The 22,248-nt window shown below is 43.6% G+C and overlaps 1 protein-coding gene across 1 annotated transcript in view; it reads left to right on the top strand.

Moving 5' to 3' along the window:
• LOC124717095 overlaps positions 1-22,248 on the top strand; it is a 68,737-nt gene that overhangs the window by 16,347 nt on the left and 30,142 nt on the right. Inside the window, exons 2-3 of the mRNA XM_047243800.1 lie at positions 7,761-7,811; positions 12,141-13,134. Of these exons, the coding sequence (XP_047099756.1) occupies positions 7,762-7,811; positions 12,141-13,134 (1,044 nt within the window). The 5' untranslated portion in view covers position 7,761. The remainder of the gene's footprint in view (positions 1-7,760; positions 7,812-12,140; positions 13,135-22,248) is intronic.

Here is a 22,248-nt window from a genome sequence, read left to right on the forward strand (position 1 = left end):
AATTTTGTCAGAGACAGAAAAGGACCTGGAAGAGCAGCTGAACGGAATGGACAGTGTCTTGAAAGGAGGATATAAGATGAACATCAACAAAAGCAACAAAACAAGGATGATGGAATGTAGTCGAATTAAATCGGGTGTTGCTGATGGTATAAGGTTAGCAAATGAGTTTTGCTGTTTGGGGAGCAAAATAACCGATGATGGTCGAAGTAGAGAGGATATAAAATGTAGACTGGCAATAGCACAATGGCAAGGAAAGCGTTTCTGAAGAAGGGAAATTTGTTAACATCGAGTATAGATTTGAGTGTCAGTAAGTCGTTTATGAAAGTATTTGTATGGAGTGTGGCCATGTATGGAAGTGAAACGTGGACGATAAATAGTTTGGACAAGAAGAGAATAGAAGTTTTCGAAATGTGGTGCTACAGAAGAATGCTGAAGATTAGATGGGTAGATCACACAACTAATGAGGAGGTATTAAATAGAATTAGGGAGGTGAGAAATTTGTGACACACCTGGACTAGAAGAAGGGATCGGTTGGTAGGACATGTTCTGAGGCATAAAGGGATCACCAATTTAGTATTGAAGGGCAGCGTGTAGGGTAAAAATTGTAGAGGGAGACCAAGAGATGAATACCCTAAGCAGATTCAGAAGGATGTAGGTTGCAGTAGGTACTGGGAGATGAAGAAGCTTGCACAGGATACAGTAGAATGGAGAGCTGCATCAAATCAGTCTGTGGACTGAAGATCACAACAACAACTAAGTTTCAGCTACGTCCAATGATCCTATTTGTATAGAATTCACAACATGTATAATCTGCCCTATGCTTATTAAGGGGATATTAGCGATCGCAGCATACATAAACAGACAGCGACAGCTTGCCGAAAAACAGCCTCCGCGCATTAAGTTCGCCAAAAACGGAATTTACACGAGAATTGGCGAGAAAGAAGACTGACGTCAGGTACAACCGACATAATCCTTAGTTGTGACTTTAGCTAACACCAACATAAACTTTGAATAAAAAGAGATCTGCTTCACTCATATGCTTCGTTACAAGTCTCCTTGCGGCAAAGACGTAAGTATCACAAAAACTACAACCTCCTTTTTAACGTACAGCGTCTTTTTAGTGTTCCTAATAACTTTCATACTTCATCAGCAAACCGAGGGTGCTTCAACTGTGCTATTAACAGGTATCACGTGTCCGCTTTCACAGTTCAAACATCTGCTTACGTCCTCTAGGGCCGCTAAGATCAGTTTAGGGAACATGCAGTTTTTTTTGACACAGTCTCCAGTTTTGATTTCCTCCTTACCCTGTTCAATTATAATGGAAGTCGTCGTATGGACCTAAATATTTAGTCAGTATACTTGCACGGGCGCAGTGCTCTCAAGTGTTGTCATTAAAGATATTGTTGAACTAAGTGAAGGGCTTTCATACTCATTGCTCTGTTCAATAATTACGTTCATGACGTACAGCCAAGCAGTAGTAGCCGAACGCGACAGACGCAGCAACAGTTAAGTAAACCGCTTTTGTGACATTTACGAGTTCCTAACCAGGAGCGAATTTTATTATATCATCTGTGTGCTTTAATAGTTTAGTTTCTTGAGTTTCTGTGCGTCAATTTAAAATATAATAGCCACAGTTTTCGCGTTTTCGTTTGCGTTAGAAAGTAAACCGATTTTGTGATATATTACAAGTTCCTTGTCAGGGGGAAATTATTTAGTTTCACCTGAGTGCTTCGGTAGTTAGGTTCTTGATATCTGCGTCTTACGAGACACAGTTCGTGCGTTTTCGTCAGGGTCTGCAGTAGATTTCCGTAGCTCGAGTCGATAGTCCGTTTATCTGCATAGTTTAGTTTTCCACGGTCTTTGATATGGCCAGGTACTGCGCTTCGCTCTCAGCTTCAGGCTGTGATAGCTTCGGCTGCAGTGGATGGGCACCACTGTTGTGGAACGGCCGTGTGGATCCAACGGACGTCCAGCGCGTCAGAGTCCTCCGATCGGTCCTCACCGGTGGCCAACCCAGTTACTGCTCGCACTGAGCCTGACCCCTCACCAGCGGTCGAGTGGGAGGTCGCTCCAGGGCGAAGCAGGCGGCGAAAGACTTCCCAGGCGGCCGCACGTAAGGCCTCTCCGGTTTGTCTGGCAAACAGGTTCCACCTACTGTCTGTGGCTGACACTGTCGCTGAGCCGGATGCCTTTGCCTGTCCTGTTTCAGAGGAAACCACTTAGCCTGCAAGATCCGGGCAATCGCAGAGGGTGGGACTATTGGTAGTTGGGAGCTCCAACGTTAGACGCGTTATGGGGCCCCTTATGGACTTGGCTGACAAGGAGGGAAAGAAAACCAATATGCACTCCGTGTGCATACCGGGTGGAGTTATTCCAGATGTGCAAAGGGTCCTCTCGGATGCCATGAAGAGCACAGGGTGCAGACAACTGCAGGTGGTCGCTCACGTCGGTTCCAATGATGTGTGTCGCTTTGGATTAAGAGATTCTCTCTGATTTCGAGCGGCTAACAGAAGTGGTAAAGGCTGCCGGTCTTGCTTGCAAGATGAAAGCAGAGCCGACCGTTTGCAGCATAGTCGACAGGACCGATTGCGGACCTCTGGTACAGAGCCGAGTGGAGGGTCTGAATCAGAGGCTCAGACGGTTCTGCGACCGTGTAGGCTGCAGATTCCTCGACTTGCGCCAAAGGGTGGTTGGTTTCGGGTTCTGCTGAATAGGTCAGGTGTCCACTACACGCAGGAGGCGGCTACACGGGTAGCAGGGGCTGTGTGGCGTGGATTGGGCGGTTTTCTAGGTTAGAAGGTCCCGGGAAAACACAAGAAGGGCTTCAGTCACAAAGGGCGCAGGCTGAACACAGGGAAAACGTAGATACAGGAACCATTGGTATAACAGTTGTAAATTGTCGTAGCTGTGTTGGGAAAGTACCAGAGCTCCAAGCGCTAATAGAAAGCATGGATGCTCAAATCGTTATAGGCACTGAAAGCTGGCTAAAGCCAGATATAAGTTCAGCCGAAATTTTTTCGAAGAGCCTAACGGTGTTCCGAAAAGATAAGCCAAACATGGTTGGCGATAGCGTGTTTGTTGCTGTTAGAAGTAGTTTAACTTGTCGCGAAATTGAAGTAGATACTCCTGTGAGTCAGTATGGGCAGAGGTCATTGTTGACAACCGGAATAAAATAATTGAATCCTTTTACCGATCTCCCAGTTCAGATGATTCAGTTGCTGAAAGGTACAAAGAAAATTTGTGTCTGATTTCAAACACGTACGTGACTCATACGATAATAGTTGGTGATGACTTTAATTTACCCTCGATATGTTGGCGAAAATACATGTTTAATTCCGGAGGTACGCGTAAAATATCATCCGAAATTGTGTTAAGCGCATTCTCTGAAAATTATTTCGAGCAGTTACTTCATGAGCCCACGCGAATAGTAAACGGTTGTGAAAACACACTTGATCCCTTAGCAACAAATAATCCTGAGTTAATAACCAGCATCAAAACCGATATAGGGGTTAGTGAACACAGGGTTGTCGTGGCGAGATTGAACACTGTTATCCCCAAATCCTCGAAAAATAAGCGAAAAATATACCTATTCAAAAAAGCAGATAAAAATTCACTTGACGCCATCCTGAGAGACAATCTCCACTCATCCCAAATTAATGATATAAGTGTAGGCCAGATGTGGCTTAAATTCAAAGAAATAGTATCGGCAGCAATTGAGAAGTTTATACCAAATAAACTAACAAACGACGCAGCTGATCCTCCTTGGTACACAAAACAGGTTAGAACACTGTTACAGAAACAACGAAACAAACATGCCAAATTTAAACAGACGCAAAATCCCCAAGATTGGCGATTCTTTACAGAAGCTCGAAACTTGGCGCGGAGTTCAATGCGAGACGCCTATACCAGTTTCCACAGCGAAACTTTGTCTCGAAACCTGGCAGAAAATCCAAAGAGATTCTGGTCGTATGTGAAGAAACAATCAATGCCTTCTCTGCGCGATAACAATGGAGATACTATGGAAGACAGTGCTGCCAAAGCAGATTTACTAAACACAGCCTTCCGAAATGCCTTCACAAAAGAAGACGAAGTAAATATTCAAGGATTCGAATCGAGAACAGCAGCCAACATGAGTAACGTAGAAGAAAATACCCTCGGAGTTGTGAAGCAACTCAAATCACTTAATAAAAGCACGTTTTCTAGTGCAGACTGTATACCAATTAGGTTCCTTTCAGAGTATGCTGATCCATTAGCTCCATACTTAACAATCATAAACAACCGTTCGCTCGACGAAAGATCCGTACCCAAAGACTGGAAAGTTGCAAAGGTCACACCAATATTCAAGAAAGGTAGTAGGAGTAATCCACTAAATTACGGGCCCATATCGTTAACGTCGATATGTAGCAGGAGTTTAGAACATACATTGTGTTCGAACATTATGAATTACCTCGAAGGAAACGGTCTATTGACACACAGTCAACATCGGTTTAGAAAACATCGTTCCTGTGAAACACAACTAGCTCTTTATCCACATGAAATGCTGAGTATTATTGACAACGGATATCAGATAGATTCGGTATTCCTGGATTTCCGGAGGGCTTTTGACACTGTACCACACAAGCGGTTCGTAGTAAAATTACGTGCTTATGGAATATTGTCTCAGTTACGTGACTGGATTTACGATTTCCTGTGAGAGAGGTCACAGTTCGTAGTAATTGACGGAAAGTCATCGAATAAAACAGAAGTGATTTCAGGTGTTCCCCAAGGTAGTGTTATAGGCCCTTTGCTGTTCATTATCTATGTAAACGATTTGGGAGACAATCTGAGCAGCCGTCTTCGGTTGTTTGCAGATGACGCTGTCGTTTAATGACTAATAAAATCATCAGAAGATCAAAACAAACTGCAATACGATTTATAAAAGAATATCTGAATGGTCGAAAAGTGGCAGTTGACCCTAAATAACGAAAAGTGTGAGGTCATCCACATGAGTACTAAAAGGAACTCGTTAAACTTCGGTTACACAATAAATCAGTCTAATCTAAAAGCCGTAAATTCAACTAAATACCTATGTTTGACATCGAAAAGGTTCAAAGAAAGGCAGCACGTTTTGTATTATATCGAAATATGGGAGAGAGTGTCACAGGAATGACACGGGATTTGGGCTGGAAATCGTTAAAAGAAAGGCGTTTTTCGTTGCGACGGAATCTTCTCACGAAATTCCAATCACCAACTTTCTCCTCCGAATGCGAAAATATTTTGTTGACACCGACCTACATAGGGCGGAACGATCACCACGATAAAATAAGGGAAATCAGAGCTCGTACGGAAAGATATAGGTGTTCATTCTTTGCGCGCTATACGAGATTGGAATAATAGAGAATTGTGAAGGGGGTCCGATGAACCCTCTGCCAGGCACTTAAATGTGATTTGCAGAGTATCCATGTTAGGTGTGCAAATGACGTTCTGTGTTATATCAGCTTCTCAAAACAGCTTTTTAATTTGTTCTGTTCTGTGTGACGTGATAATTTCAATGGATATCGTGTACATTACGAACATGAGGTCGACATGTGTCTTACTTGTTCAGTTTCTTGTAAAAGAGAATAATCACAACGTTGTTCCAGTTTTGGGGTCGTTTAGCGTAAATACGACTCCTCCGACAAAAATTTCGAAGTTTCTGAGGGGATATTTTCTGAGTACCTCGGATTAAGGGACCTGTGGCTCGTCACATAGCAGGGCAATGCGAAAGAGAGTAATACGATATCCCTCAGACAGACCCTATGGTACTGTGCTGTGGGTGCCGTCGCTGTGGGAAAATTTCACCACAGTTCGTTGTGTCGCTCTTTCAGTGCACTCAATGAATTCGTACACGTGGTAGAACCTACGTGTCAGTTAAGTCTCCATCAATAAACCTTTCCATTACCGTTAATGCACATTTTACACTGCTGGAAAATAAACCTAAGCAAAAACAAGAAGTGCTGAATGCATGGTTGAGGACATGGAGAAAAGTGGGCGTTACTGTTGTCAAGAAGTTCCATGCGTAAATGGAACAATATTCTTTCCAAACAAGGCGCACAGCACACCCCGTCGACATTTGCACTGTTATCATGTTGTTTTAATGGTCTTGCCAATGCTTTGCAATTGCTAAATATGTATGGGAATTGGATGTATGTACCAGTCTCCTTCTCCATTTTCTCTCTGTACATCTCTTCGTTCTCCTCACGTGGATCATCTCCTTCTCCCTCCTCTCTCTCTCTAATCTTCTCTTCCTCTCTCCCTGTGCATCACTTCCTCTATGTATATCCCCTCCCTCCTCTCTAATCTTGAGCCTGGTTTTTTTGCTATTTGCAAATTCAGATTACATAGTGAACTTTCCCACTTCCTCTGAAAACTGACTGGGAGGACGAAAAGAGGACAGCACATTGTTGTTTAGACAGTTTCTGTTTGAAAATATACGAAATGAGAAAGAATATATATACGAGGGTGAGTAAAATGAAAACATTAAATTTGTAATAACAAATCGAAATTTCGCACCGTTATCCTGTAAGTTGGTAAACTTGCTACAAACAGCGTGCAGAATGGCCTGTAGGTGGCATCATAGTGCAGATGCACACCTACCGCCGCAGTATCAGTATAAAGATGGCCGCCCCACTTGCGACTTGCACCAGGGAAGAACAGCGTTCTGTTATTCGGTTTTTGCGTAGTGAAGGTGTGAAACCTATTGAAATTCATCGACGAATGAAGGTTCAGTACGATGATGCAGGTTTGTCACAGCAGCAAGTCTACGAATGGAGTAGGATTGTGCAAGATGTGCTCCAGTTTCACAAAGTGTCTGCAGGATGGATGTCACGGCAACTGACTCCAGAAATGAGAGAACGACGTGTTGATGCTTGTGAAGAACATTTTCGGCGTCTTGAACGAGAAGGTGATGGCTTCCTTGCAAGAATCGTTACTGGGGACGAAACCTGGGTTCACTTACACCAACCGGAAACGAAGGGAGCGAGCAAGGAATGGCGCCATTCCTCATCACCAAAACCAAAGAAGTTCCTAACAGAACCATCAGCAGGGAAGGTTATGCTGACTCTCTTTTGGGACGAAAAAGGCGTCATTTTTGAGCATTACATGCCTAGAAGGACCACTGTCATCAGTGCATCATACAAAGATCTCCTAAAAAATCATCTTCGGCCTGCAATTAGATCAAAGCGACGTGGATTGCTGTCAGCGGGTGTCCTTTTACAACATGACAATGCAAGGCCCCACACTGCCCGTACAACAGTTGCAATAATCACAGACCTGCATTTTGAGTGTCTTTCTCATCCACCATACTCACCAGACCATGCCCCAAGTGATTTCCATATGTTTGGACCACTCAAAGACGCAATGGGAGGAAAGAAGATCCGTTCTGATGAAAAGGTACGCCACGTGGTGCCCGAATGGTTGCGTGGACTACCAAAAGAATTTTTTTCTAAAGGAGTTTATGCACTTTGTAAGCGCTGGGGGACTTGCATTGGGCGTGGGTGAGATTGTGTTGAAAAGTGATACAGCTCTGTACCACTTCTGCACAATAAATAATATTTAAAAAAATATTTAAGGTTTTCATTTGACTCACCCTCGTATATTGCGTGTGTGCACATGCATGCTTGGGAGAGAGTGTGAGAAAATATGATTGCTATGGGGTTATAGTTCTTAATAAAAAAAAAAATCATGATGCAATTAATACAGCTTGCCATTTCTGTTTCCATATTCCTCTTTTTATTTTCCAGAATGCCTACGCTACAGGACATAGTAACTGCAATGGCATCTGGTCATGAAGGGTGAGTATTCTGTTTATTCTTTATGGAATTTGCAAAAGGTTTGTTGTACCTACAGCAGCTGATTGATATTGCCAGGCAGTCTTGATACACCAACACGAGGGAATTACCTACAAGGTAAGAGGATGCTAGTTTCACTAATTGTATACTTACCCCTGTGAACAATGCTGGCACGGCGCTGTTGTGCTGTGACACTTGGCTCAGAGAGAGCCAATTCAAATACTGGTAGCGGAAGAAATCTCCATAGTAAACATTTGGCCAATAAGATGAGGTGGCAGTATACAGTCTCTAATCACCAGACAAGTCTATAAAATGACAATGAGATCGTTTGTGAATCGCATATTATTAATTAACCATTTACTTTTCAACAATTTTAAATTTACCTTTATTCATGTTTTAATTATTACATTTTATCACTTTAATAAGTTACGCACTTGGCAAGTCTGCTGTAGACTTTACCTGTTGCACTATTTACTTATTGCATTCTGTACAATTTTATAGACTTTGTAGACTTACAGAAGCGACAGCTAACGAGCTTATGGGACAAACATATGTTGTGCTTCTGTACTGCAGCGTGTTACGAACAGCAGCGCTATTGGTAGCATGACTCCGCCGGAACTGTGGCTTGGTTTACACCGTATTTTAAATGTGTGACAAGCTAAGCCGATTTTGTGAACATTTTACGGCTTTTTTATAGTAGTAGGCCTATATGTGAGAAAATAGGTATGTCTCGTCATATTTTAAGCGCATGTCTTCACATGTATGAAAGTAATAATTTTTCATTATGGAAAATTTTATTGTTTTAAGATGTAATCTGTTAGTTGTACTTCATTTCCAATGTTTTGTTGAAGGTATGAAAGTGATCATTTCTGGGCAAAAGTCTTGTGATCATTGACGAAAATAAATGAAAAAGAAATTTATTCTACATTTCCTGGATCACTGTTTTAATTCGCGACTGTGACGCAGCTCCGGAAGTTATTCATAGTATCTTCTTGACTCAGTTGCCCTCAAACATCACTTTCAATAATTAACAATCCCAAAGCGTTGAAACTTGTCTTCTAAGAAGAGGATTCAAAGCCATTTTATGTTCAGTTTCAAATTTGAAACTGCCATTTTGCAATTGTTCTTTGTGATCATAAGTGATGTTCTTAGAGTGTGTCCAGGATTAGGAAAACAATGTTTGATGTCTTATTGGTGCTGATTGGGATGAAGTGAGGTGCGGTAAAAATTGTCTTTTCGTGGAATCGAACTGATATGAAACAGCCAAAATTCCGTTAACCATTGTTTTAAAACTGTTGCGGTCTTGCCAACTCAAGCGCCCCGCGTTGCTATGGATCCTACTGCGAGTTTGATGTGATAGAGATCGAAGTCTGAGAGATGAATGTTGCCTTAACTCATCGCAGCTGTCCATCAGGTGATTCAGCCAAACAAGCCATTTAAGTCTCCGTCTTGCACGACTGTAAGGGAGATGACACAACAGAATATTTAATTTTAAATTTTGATGGCGTTGGCCATTAGGTTGCAGACTAGATAGCAGCCGTGATTTAAGAGGCCATCCATTTACCTCCAGTGAAGGGAGAGGTGGAGCAAGTGAGTGGTTCGTACATCATTTGCTGCTGAAATGAAAAACTTGTTTCTAATTTTCTAATGGTATCGGAAAACTTGTGCAATGATCGACCGATTGCACTGACAAGCAGGGTTCCTATCTAGAAAAATGGTACCATTGTAAATTTTATACTGTTATGATAAATCTGGAAACTATATTGTTTCATGTTCCTTTGTGCTACGAGGGTAATCCCAAAAGTAAAGTCTCCTATTTTTTTATACGTACATAGACCTGTTTGTTACTACAATGTTTTGCATCAGTTTACAGCTTGAACATTTAGCTATTCGACATAATCACCATTTCTGTCGATGCATTTTTGTAGATGCTGTGGCAGTTTTTGTATGCCCATGTCATACCAGCTCGCCGCCATGCTGTTCGGAAAGTTATGAACCTCTTCTTTCACCTCGTCGTCCGAGCTGAATCGCTTTCCGGCCAAATGTTCTTTTAACCTAGGGAACAGGTGATATTCACTGGCGCCAAGTCAGGACTACAGGGTGGGGGATTATGTTCCACTGAAACTGTTGCAGGAGAGCAACGGTTTGGCGAGCGATGTGTGGGCGAGTGTTGTCATGGAGAATGTGTACGCCCTTGCTCAACATTCCTCTTCTCGGGCTCTGAATTGCCCGTTTGAGTTTTTTCAGAGTCTCACAGTACCTGTCAGCGTTAACTGTGGTCCCAGCGATTTCTATAGCAGCACGGCGGCGAGCAGGTATGACATGGGCAAACAATAACTGCTACAGTGCTGAAAGGGTCCTGTAGCCACCTTCCGTTAGTCCGGTAGCCCATTTTCACTGGTATTTCTCTTTCCTTCCTTGTTTCTCTTTTTTCATAATTATCATAGTGGTGTGATAGAACGAATGTGGTTGTGTGTCACGTTGCTAGACGGTGGCGTAGTCTGCTGCAGAAAGTCTGCGATAGTCGTACAGATTCAGCAGCAGTTGTACAGAATAGCCAAATCTCGTAGTGGTCAAGTAGGCAAACAGGTTTTCGCTACTTGTGAGAAATCCACCTGCGTTAGGTTGGTGGAGGAAGTGGCATCTTTGGGTTTTCCGGGCCACGCGAAGCGTGGAAGAGGCTGGAGAAGAAGCGGAAGGCAGTCTGCCGCCGGTACGGGAAGCGTCCACAGCTGTGCTCCAGTCGAAGAAGGGTGTTAGACTGACCGCGTGGCGCGTTGTTACTTGGAGAGAGGAAAGCTGTTAGCTTTTGGTCTCGCTTTTCAACTCTGAAAGATTGCTTTGCCTTGTCGCAGCAAGGAATGTAAAACTTTGGCAGATTTTTCTTTTAGACTGACCGCGTGGCGCGTTGTTACTTGGAGAGAGGAGAGATGTTAGCTTTTGGTCTCGCTTTTCAACTCTGAAAGATTGCTTTGCCTTGTCGCAGCAAGGAATGTAAAACTTTGGCAGATTTTTCTTTTAGTAAATTTCTATAGCAGACGTGGATCCACCGGAAGAGCGCCACACAAAGGTGTCGAGAAGAAGTGAGCACTTGCTTCTGTATGAATGTCTGTTTGCCTTCAGCTGTGCCTGTATAAGCTTTCATTTTTATAAATATTAATAGCTTTGCTTTATCGTAAATTTTCCTTGCTTTATGTATCTTTCGTCCGTGGGGAGCCGACCACGTGGTTCAACATTAAAGTTTTGTTGGGCTACCGTCATCACTAACTGTCCGGTATCATGTTTGTTTTAAAGAACGTTAACTGTTCATGATTGTATGATGTGATATTGTCGCAGCTTGGCCACGATACCTAGAAATTGCGTCTCCACAAACCACGTGGGCACGCGGGTGTATTGCGAAACGTGTACCGTTTCGCGAGTTATTGCGATCAGTTATCGGGCAACAGCAGTTGTATGAATGATTCACACCAATGATTGTAGTTGTAGATTATAGCGGTGAACGTATCGACGCTTTTCTTTAATGTTTTAGGAATTAATGTTATCAGGAATTGTGTACATGCCTCACATCCTTATCTTTGGAATAAATGATTTTATCTACAATTTTCTCTTGTGTCCCGAGATTACTTTTTTGCACCTAAGCCACTCACCTCGTAGCTTTCCCGTTAGCACACCCAACGCGTTTCCTTACGCACAGGTCCAGTGATTAGTCTCCCCTTGTAGTTTTTAACAAATGCTTTAGATTAAGTCTTATTTTCAGGTGTGTTGCTGCGAGCTGATCTTCTGCATAGTGTTCATTCATGTACTATTTTATTTTAAATGTTTGATTGTCGTGAACAGTGCACGGGCAATACTATTAACTACATCGTATCCCCCATGAGCGACATCACAACGTATGCATTTTTGTGAGTTTTTGGTCTGTGATCAAATTAATTTATTTTCCGACTCAACCAAACCTTCGATTAGTTGTATGGTTAGAGTCGGTGGCAACCCTAATCTTCTCACGTTAACTGCACAAGCAATAAGTATTTACATTCCCAATAATAATGTAATAACCCGTAGAAACAGGTTAGTTACAGTGTCTACAAAAATGGATCGACAGAAATGCTGATTAGGTCGAAAAATAGCTAAATGTCCAAGCTGTAAACTGACGTAAACCATTGTAGAAATAAACAGGTCTGTGTATTTATGAAAAAATAGGAGGCCTTACTTTTGGAATTACCCTCGTATATGCATACATTCATATACAGCAAGGGTGTTTTACCCTCGCCCTTGAGCACACGAAAACCATCGTCATAATCATCATCATCATCGTTATGACCTTGCTTGTTGTAGGTCTGCTGCTCTGGAATACAATAAAGGACCACACTCTACAGGAGAGGGGGACCGGTACGAGGAGCGCATGCTGGCCCTGGTCTACCTCCGCTGCCTGCGGTATGGGCTACACTTCCAGTTGTGTGCCAACAATGGCGATGCCGGGAAGTTCGATGACGTGGTGTTGGTATGGCGACCTGAGGGACAAAATGAGGTGAACACCCTGCTCGTCCAGCTCAAGCACAAGACCTCCCCGACGGCCATGACCGTACACAGTGGCGCGTGGCTGTCGGAGGCCACGAAATGCGACTTCGGGCTCAGCATGTACTGCACCTCCTACAGAGATATTAGCCAGACACTGGATACGAACAGAGCCACATTCGCCCTGTTGACGAACGCCTGTCTGGGCGACAGTAGCCTCGACATACTTGAGCGCCAGTATGAGGGCACCTTCCCAGGTCTGGAGCTGCTAGAGGCTGGTGGCCACCTGTACAAGCTCAAACCGAACAACGAACAGGTTTGGAAGGCAGTCCATGAGGACATCAGCTTTGTGGAGAATTTCTACCTGCTGTGCCAGCAGAGCAGTTCTAATAACATTGTAGGCGACATTTGCAGGGAGCTGGAAGAATTGCTGGGCGCCGGTGACCTATGCGAAACCTTGTGTGACAGCTTGTGCAAGAGCATCAGGGACTGGATGAACAACCAAAGTGCGTGTTTGACGAGTGCTTGGAGCACATGGCAGGCACTCGTGGACGAATACGTCAGGAAGGAGGTGACCGAGTGCAGAGTAGTTACCACCAGACTCGAGTACTGCAACGTGGAAAATGTTCGGAGCTACGTGGAGTCGTGTAACCCAGCGTGGTTGAGGCCTCCAGGAAGGCAAATGGAGGCTCTCTCTGCTACGAAGATTCACCAGGCACTGGCTAATGAAACGCACATCATGGTGGCTGTGGACCGATTCAGAGTGCTGCGACACCGGATTCTCCGCTGTTGGGGACCGTACTGCCGATGGCTGGTAAGTTTCAGAGTGATTGAAGCTAGTAAGAAATTGTTATTTTAACTTGAGATTTGATGCAATCAAAGAAGATATTTTATTTTGCTAACCAGTCAGCCACTATTGGTCATCATCAAAAAGATTGAAAATAGTGTGAGATGGTAATCAACTAATACTTTATCAGATGAAATACATATACAGGGTGTTACAAAAAGGTACGGCCAAACTTTCAGGAAACAGTCCTCACACACAAATAAAGGAAAGATGTTATGTGGACATGTGTCCCGAACCGCTTCATTTCCATGTTAGAGCTCATTTTAGTTTCGTCAGTATGTACTGTACTTTCTCGATTCACCGCCAGTTGGCCCAATTGAAGGAAGGTAATGTTGACTTTGGTGCTTGTGTTGACATGCGACTCATTGCTCTACAGTACAAGCATCAAGCACATCAGTACGTAGCATCAACAGGTTAGTGTGCATTAAGAACGTGGTTTTGCAGTCAGTGCAATGTTTACAAATGCGGGGTTGGCAGATGCCCATTTGATATATGGATTAGCACGGGGCAATAGCCGTGGCGCGGTAAGTTTGTATCGAGACAGATTTCCAGAACGAAGGTGTCCCGACAGGAAGACGTTCGAAGCAATTGATCGGCGTCTTAGGGAGCACGGAACATTCCAGCCTATGACTCGCGACTGGGGAAGACCTAGAACGACGAGGACACTTGCAATGGACGAGGCAATTCTTCGTGCAGTTGACGATAACCCTAATGTCAGCGTCAGAGAAGTTGCTGTTGTACAAGGTAACGTTGACCACGTCACTGTATGGAGAGTGCTACGGGAGAACCAGTTCTTCCCGTACCATGTACAGCGTGTGCAGGCACTATCAGCAGCTGATTGGCCTCCACGGGTACACTTCTGTGAATGGTTCATCCAACAATGTGTCATTCCTCAATTCAGTGCAAATGTTCTCTTTACGGATGAGGCTTCATTCCAACGTGATCAAATTGTAAATTTTCACACTCAACATGTGTGGGCTGACGAGAATCCGCACTCAAATGTGCAATCACGTCATCAACACAGACTTTCTGTGAAAGTTTGGGCAGGCATTGTTGGTGATGTCTTGATTGGGCCCCATGATCTTCCACCTACGCTCAATGGAGCACGTTATCATGAGTTCATACGGGATACTCTACTTGTGCTGCTAGAACACGTGCCTTTACAAGTACGACACAACATGTGGTTCATGCACGATGGAGCTCCTGCACATTTCAGTCGAAGTGTTCGTACGCTTCTCAACAACAGGTTCGGTAACCGATGGATAGGTAGAGGCGTACCAGTTCCATGGCCTCCACGCTCTCCTGACCTCAACCCTCTTGACTTGCATTTATGGGGGCATTTGAAAGCTCTTGTCTACGCAACCCCTGTACCAAATGTAGAGACTCTCCGTGCTCGTATTGTGGACGGCTGTGATACAATACGCCATTCTCCAGGGCTGCATCAGCGCATCAGGGATTCCATGCGACGGAGGGTGGATGCATGTATCCTCGTTAACGGAGGACATTTTGAACATTTCCTGTAACAAAGTGTTAGAAGTCACGCTGGTACGTTCTGTTGCTGTGTGTTTCTATTCCATGATTAATGTGATTTGAAGAGAAGTAATAAAATGAGCTCTAACATGGAAAGTAAGCGTTTCCGGACACATGTCCACATAACATATTTTCTATCTTTGTGAGTGTGGAATGTTTCCTGAAAGTTTGGCCGTACCTTTTTGTAACACCCTGTATACAGGATGTATCACCTAAAATTTGCACCACAAATATTGCGGAACTGGAAAGTGCTATTGATGTGTGGCTTTCACAGAATGTATTGCTAGTCAGGGGCTTGTACTGTTAGCCAGTAAACCGGTTTTACTGTTACTTAGAAAGTACATTTTTTGTGCGAACATATACGTTTTGAATGGAACAGTGCCTATTGACATTAACAAACAAAAAGTAGTCTAAATCAGAATGTCAGTGGTGTTTGTTGCAGGATTTTAGTGAGAATCTTTTATGAGATATCGTATTTTGCGAAGTCCCTATACCAACAGTTGTACGATACCTATGGTAGCACACACTAAACGACACAAGTGTGTACACTAGTTATGTGGATTATGACCAGTATTGAGACAATTGACCATCAAAGGTTGTGTTCAAAACGACAATATCAGTGGCAATACTGCTTCCAGTCTGGTATGAAAAAACGTCTGCACACATGCTAGCATTCCAGCAGACTTGTAGTAATACATCATTGCATATCATCGGGTGTAGTTGCTATGTCCTTGTAGACTACATCTTTCAGCTTTCCCCACAGAATAAAGTCTACAGGCGTCAAATCCATGGAATGGGCCAGCCAAGGTGCAGGTCCTCTGCATCCAATCCAACAGTTTGGAAGAAGCTTAGATGGCTGACCATCCGGTTTGCCATGCACTGTTGGCAAACGGGGTGCACTCAGCCCTGGTAAGGCAAACTGAGGTGCTACTTGATAGAAAAGTAGTGGCTTCAGTCTTGGAAACAGACATACGGCCAGGAGAGCGGTGTGCTCACCACATGACGTAGGATGCCACCTAGTGGTGTTGCGAGCGCGTGACTTGGTAACAGGGGATCATCCTAGCAAAGATATGGGCTGTAAATGGAGAAATCCATCAAGATAAGTTGCTTTGACCACAAGCCCCTCCATATCCGCATCCAGTGACGCCTGTAGGCTGAGCATGACTTATGAGTGTGTATGTGTGTCTCTCTCCCTCTCTATACCAAAAAACGTTTTGCATCACCCCAGTTCCCAGAACTCCTGAAGATAGACGTTGACTCTGGATATTTTATCACAGACACAGTTCCTATGACTGTTCAGAGATATCACTAAACCGGCCCAAAGATGTAAAAAACCATGCATCAGCAGCACGTATTAGACGGAGGGGGTTCGACAGCCAATCAGTTCCAACCATTCCACCAGGACGGAGGTACATGGCTCGTGTTGACTGTAGTTCAACCATGCCTAGACGGTCATTACCGCGATTCGATCGCGTCCGTGTTGTTACTTTGTGCCAGGAAGGGCTCTCAACAAGGGAAGTGTCCATGCATCTCGCAGTGCACCAAAGCGATTTTGCTCGGACATGGAGTAGATACAGAGAGACAGGAACTGTTAATTACATTCGTAGTTCAAGCCGCCCAAGGGCTACTACTGCAGTGGATGACCGCTACTTGCGGCTTATGGCTCGGAGGAACCCTGACAGCAACGCCATCATGTTGAATAATGCTTGTCGTGCAGCAACAGGACGCCGTGTTACGACTTAAACTGTGCGCAATACGCTGCATGATGCGCAACTTCACTCCCGATGTCCATGGCGTGGTCCATCTTTGCGGTATAGATGGGCCCAACAACATGCAGAATGGACCGCTCAGTATTGGCATCAAGTTCTCTTCACTGATGACTGTCGCAGATGCCTTCAACCAGACAATCGTTGGAGACGAGTTTGGAGGCAACACGGTCAGGCTGAACGCCTTAGATACACTGCCCAGCGAGTGCAGCAAGGTGGACGTTCCCTGCTGTTTCGGGGTCGCATTATGTGGTGCCGACGTACGCCGCTGGTAGTCATGGAAGGTGCCATATCGGCTGTACGATACGCGAATGACATCCTCTGACCGATATTGCGACCATATCGGCAGCATATTGGGGAGGCATTCGTCTTCATGGGCAACAATTCGCGCCCCCATCGTGCGCACATCTTGTGAATGACTTCCTTCCGGATAGCGACATCGCTTAACTAGAGTGGCCACCATGTTCTCCAGACATGAACCCTTTCGAACATGCCTGGGAAAGATTGAAAAGGGCTGTTTATGGGTGACGTGACCCACCAACCACTCTGAGGGATCTACGCCGAATCGCCGATGAGGAGTGGGACAATCTGGACCAAAAGTGCTTTGATGAACTTGTGGATAGTACGCCACAACGAATACAGGCGTGCATCAATGCAAGAGGGCGTGCTATTGGGTATTAGAGGTACTGGTGTGTACAACAATCTGGACCACCACCTCTGAAGGTCTCGCTGTATGGTGGTACAACATTCAATGTGTGGTTTTCATGAACAATAAAAAGCGCTCTCGCGTCCGTCGGCCGTCGTAATTTAATATATATATTATTATTGTTATTATTATTTTTTGATTGTTGCCGACTTACGTGGTGGGACTTAATAAAAATGATATTTAAGTTGAACAATGTAATAAACTTTTCATATTAATTTCCTCGGCTAGTCAGTTCACTTTAAAGCAAGAAATCTTTAGTTATTAATTAAAATTGCGGCCCACACACGCGCGAGAGTATTTTTCTTACCTCCTTCAACCATTGTATTGTAGTCGGAGTCCTGGCTCTGGCTCTCGGCTATGGTACTGAAAATAAGAATCTTAAAGCTAAGTATTTCTGCAACTTCGTGCGGCTGTGGAGAAAAATTAATATTATGCTAATAGCGGGCGAGTTTTCCGCTTCCGCTAATTTTTCATAAGTTAAATTCGCCACGTAATGGCGTCGTTGGCTGCATCGGCCGCTGCATTGTTGAGCTGTAATTTACTTGAATGCAGGTTAATTCAAGGAAGGCGGACATGAAATCGGGATCACCTCTTACAAATTAAAAGTGCACAATAATATTAAATCGGTATATTATATGCTTAACTCATACAAATATGCTTACATTTGTCAGCACACGCAAGATGTCCCTCTAGACACATTCAAGAGAAAAGAAGAAGTGAAGTCGACTAAAAAATTAACAAAAGAGCGTATCTTGTCGTCTCTTTAGATCATTCTGTCATAAATTATTTCTTTGCAATCTAAACCTACACAGAGAAATTATTATTTTACGGCTACATGATAAAAAATTTGGCACTGGGGACGCTATATTGGCCCCCGAAATGTTTATGTCATAAAAAATGTTCGTGTTTTTTGACATAAAGAATTCCACTTTCATGTCCACAGTGTCCACACGCAGATTTTTCTTTCACAGTTTACATATGTCACATCGTATGTTGTAATTGCTGAGGTGCGTTGCACACAAAGTGTAATACAGATGAAGTTATCTACATAACAATATAATATACAATTGGTTACGTATACAGTCATGTACAAAAGGACATACACTCCTGGAAATTGAAATAAGAACACCGTCAATTCATTGTCCCAGGAAGGGGAAACTTTATTGACACATTCCTGGGGTCAGATACATCACATGATCACACTGACAGAACCACAGGTACATAGACACAGGCAACAGAGCATGCACAATGTCGGCACTAGTACAGTGTATATCCACCTTTCGCAGCAATGCAGGCTGCTATTCTCCCATGGAGACGATCGTAGAGATGCTGGATGTAGTCCTGTGGAACGGCTTGCCATGCCATTTCCACCTGGCGCCTCAGTTGGACTAGCGTTCGTGCTGGACGTGCAGACCGCGTGAGACGACGCTTCATCCAGTCCCAAACATGCTCAATGGGGGACAGATCCGGAGATCTTGCTGGTCAGGGTAGTTGACCTACACCTTCTAGAGCACGTTGGGTGGCACGGGATACATGCGGACGTGCATTGTCCTGTTGGAACAGCATGTTCCCTTGCCGGTCTAGGAATGGTAGAACAATGGGTTCGATGACGGTTTGGATGTACCGTGCACTATTCAGTGTCCCCTCGACGATCACCAGTGGTGTACGGCCAGTGTAGGAGATCTGTAGCACTGAATTCCTTAATGAAAATTACTACAGTCTTAAATTACTGAAGGTCTCCAAAGGCCAGCTCATCTGGAAATAAACACGAGAAAGCTGAAAATTAGGCAATAAACACCTAACGACTATCTGACTACGTGGCCATGAATTTTCTGCTACAAAATTTTCTTTCCCGTTGTGTCACCTCTTCTTCTTACAGGCCTCTTTTACTACAGTGATCAATTACATTGTTCCAGTTTTAGCTTTGTTGGGAGTTTTGCAGAACTCCACAGCTTCCCCAGATATTTTTGGATTTATTCAGTGCATCTGTTTAAAATGAACGTTTCAGCTCCATAAAACAATAGTATTTGATTATCATATTACAGCCTCTTAGCTTTGTCCATTTTCTGATGCATCTTTTATCGTAAATATCTTGCTGTTTCAGTTTTTGCGGTACTGAATTTCATAAACAATATTTTATATGCTAGTGTCTTAAATGATTTCGCCAAAAAATAGGGAAGCTCTCTCTTTTTTTGGATGCCAAACACTAACGTTTCCTTTTATGACGAGGTACGAATTCTTTCCCTTTCTTTTGTTTCTTTAAGAATATGTACTCTCTGTGATCTGTTGGAATGTTCCAAATCAGAATAATAGGTTATTATGCAAGAGCTAATCTGACTACCATGGTAATGGCTCTTCTTAACTTGAATCTTTGTTACATTTTAACCTTTGATTTGTTCAAGTTTTCGAAAAGTTTTGAGAGGGACAGACGGAAATTAATGGATACACTCCACCATCTTGTCACATTACTGTATGCTGAAAATTTTCCCTGAACCTTACGTTAGATTTTGCACAATCTAGTGTTTGTCTAATACGTGCACTGACTTTGAGGTCTAGGCCTAACTCCTTTAGATTTTTGAAGGGGCTGTTACGGTCCACTGAGTCATAAGCTTATTTAAAGTCTACGAAGGTGAAAACTTATCCCCTAGGATACATTTTTTATTTCTGAGTAATAGATTCGAAACGAACATATTCTGGCAAGTATGCCTTTGACCTCCAACTGCTTCATATTTACCGAAATTGTTTTAGCATTACAGTTGTCTATGGCCCACTAAGCAGAACTGTTTTCTAGTTTACTTTTATTAAATACTATACAGTGAAGCGATCATTGTAGTTAGCACTGAAACATTGTAAGATATTTTTGTGTCGTTTATTGAGTCACAAAATATGACTTCCTTGAACATTTAAATCACTTTTACAAGATACTGATTTTATGGAGTGTTATAAGAGCACTAGTGCTAGAAACATACAGTATTACTAAAATAGGTGTTGAATGGAATATTTCTACAATAAACTGTTTCGCCTAACACAGACTATTTCAGTGCTCTTGTCCCCCACAAAATCTACACTGTGTGATCAAAAGTATCCGGACACCTGACTAAAAATGACTTACAAGTTCGTGGCGGCCTCCATCGGTAATGCTGGAATTCAGTTTGGTGTTGGCCCACGCTTAACCTTGATGACAGCTTCCACTCTCGTAGGCATACGTTCAACCAGGTGCTCGAAGGTTTTTTGGGGAATGGCAGCCCATTCTTCACGGAGTACTGCACTGAGGAGAGGTATCGATGTCGGTCAGTGAGGCCTGACACGAAGTCGCCGTTCCGAAACGTTCCAAAGGTGTTCTATAGTATTCAGGTCAGGACTCTGTTCAGGCTAGTCCATTACGGGGATGTTATTGTCGTGTAACCACTCCGCCACAGGCCGTGCGTTATAAACAGGTGCTCGATCGTGTTGAAGGATGCAATCGCCATCGCCGAATTGCTCTTCAACAGTGGGAAGCAAGAAGATGCTTAAAACATCAATGTAGGCCTGTGCTGTGATAGTGCCATGCAAAACAACAAGGGGTACAAGCCCCCTCCATGGAAAACACGACCACACCATAACATCACCGCCTCCGAATTTTACTGTTGGCACTACACACGCTGGCAGATGACGTTCACCGGGCATTCGCCATACCCACACCCTGCCATCGGATCGCCACATTGTGCATCGTGATTCGTCTCTCCACACAACGTTTTTCCACTTTTCATTAGTCCAATGTTTTACGCTCCATACACCAAGCGAGGCGTCGCTTGGCATTTACCGGTGTGATGTGTGGTATAAGAGCAGCCGCTCGACCATGAAATACAAGTTTCCTCACCTCCCGCCTAACTGTCATAGTATTTGCAGTGGATCATGATGCAGTTTGGAACTCCTGTGTGATGGTCTGTATAGATATCTGCCTATTACACATTACAACCCTCTTGAATTCTTGGCGGCCTCTGTCAGTCAACAGACGAGGTGGGCTATACACGTTTGTGCTGTACGTGTCCCTTCACGTCTCCTGTGGTGTGCGTACTGTAAGGCCTTCACTACACACACCATCAGATTATTTGACTTGTCGCTCTAACAAAGTAGGCGAGTGTCAGCAGTATGTCTCGTGGTCTTATCGGTGCGTGTTTATCTTCTGCCGTTAGGTCAGACGATAGAAATGCCACTTGCACGCTTAGAGTAGCAGATTGACGGTGACCAACTTTAAACAGAACTTGATTAATTTTCACACACATTTATTAAAATAATAACAAGCATAAAAATTACTTAACTTGGTTCTGGATGCTATTTACAATTGACAATCTGAAGTTCCTTTGGTATTGGTATGTTAATTTTATTCTCACATATATCTCTGATACTTGACAAAAGTGTCTATACATTTATCTTCATGGCTATGTACAGGAATATGGTAATCTTATTAGGCGCAGACTGAAACTTGACTATAGACTGGTACAGACTAATGCAGACTGGTACAGACTGGGGCAGACAAATGCAGACTGACTAATTAGAGGTCTGTACACTCGTTATAATATCTCATGCATTCATGTATCACTGCGCGAGTGTGGTCTGCGAGGGGAAAAGGTTCTACGTTAGCAGCAATCTCATTGGCTGCGTTACATATTAGTACGCGGATTGGTGGAAGCAGAATTTGGTCTGTCTCTATGGCAGCGCCATCATGTAGTGCGGAGACGGACGAGCGTTGCGCCTGCGCTGTTGTGCTTAGCGGGGCGCACTCTAGTGGGAAAGTTGTGTACACACTGACTATGTGGAACTATGTACACAACATCTCCACTTCAGTATGACATCGCAGACAGTGGACCTAGGGATGTTAAGGAGTGTTGATATCTCGCTTACAGACGTATGACACAAGTGAAAATCACCTGACCACGTTCAAAGTTCGTGAGTTCCGCGGAGCGCCCCATTCGGCTCTCTGACGATGTCTAATGCCTACTTAGGACTCAGATATGGAGTACCTGGCAGCAGGTGGCAGCCCAATGCACCTAACATGAAAAACCTATGTTTTTGTCCGTATACTTTTGACCACATAGT

The sequence above is a fragment of the Schistocerca piceifrons genome, chromosome 9, assembly GCF_021461385.2.
Source record: "Schistocerca piceifrons isolate TAMUIC-IGC-003096 chromosome 9, iqSchPice1.1, whole genome shotgun sequence".
NCBI classification, from domain to species: Eukaryota; Metazoa; Arthropoda; class Insecta; order Orthoptera; family Acrididae; genus Schistocerca; species Schistocerca piceifrons.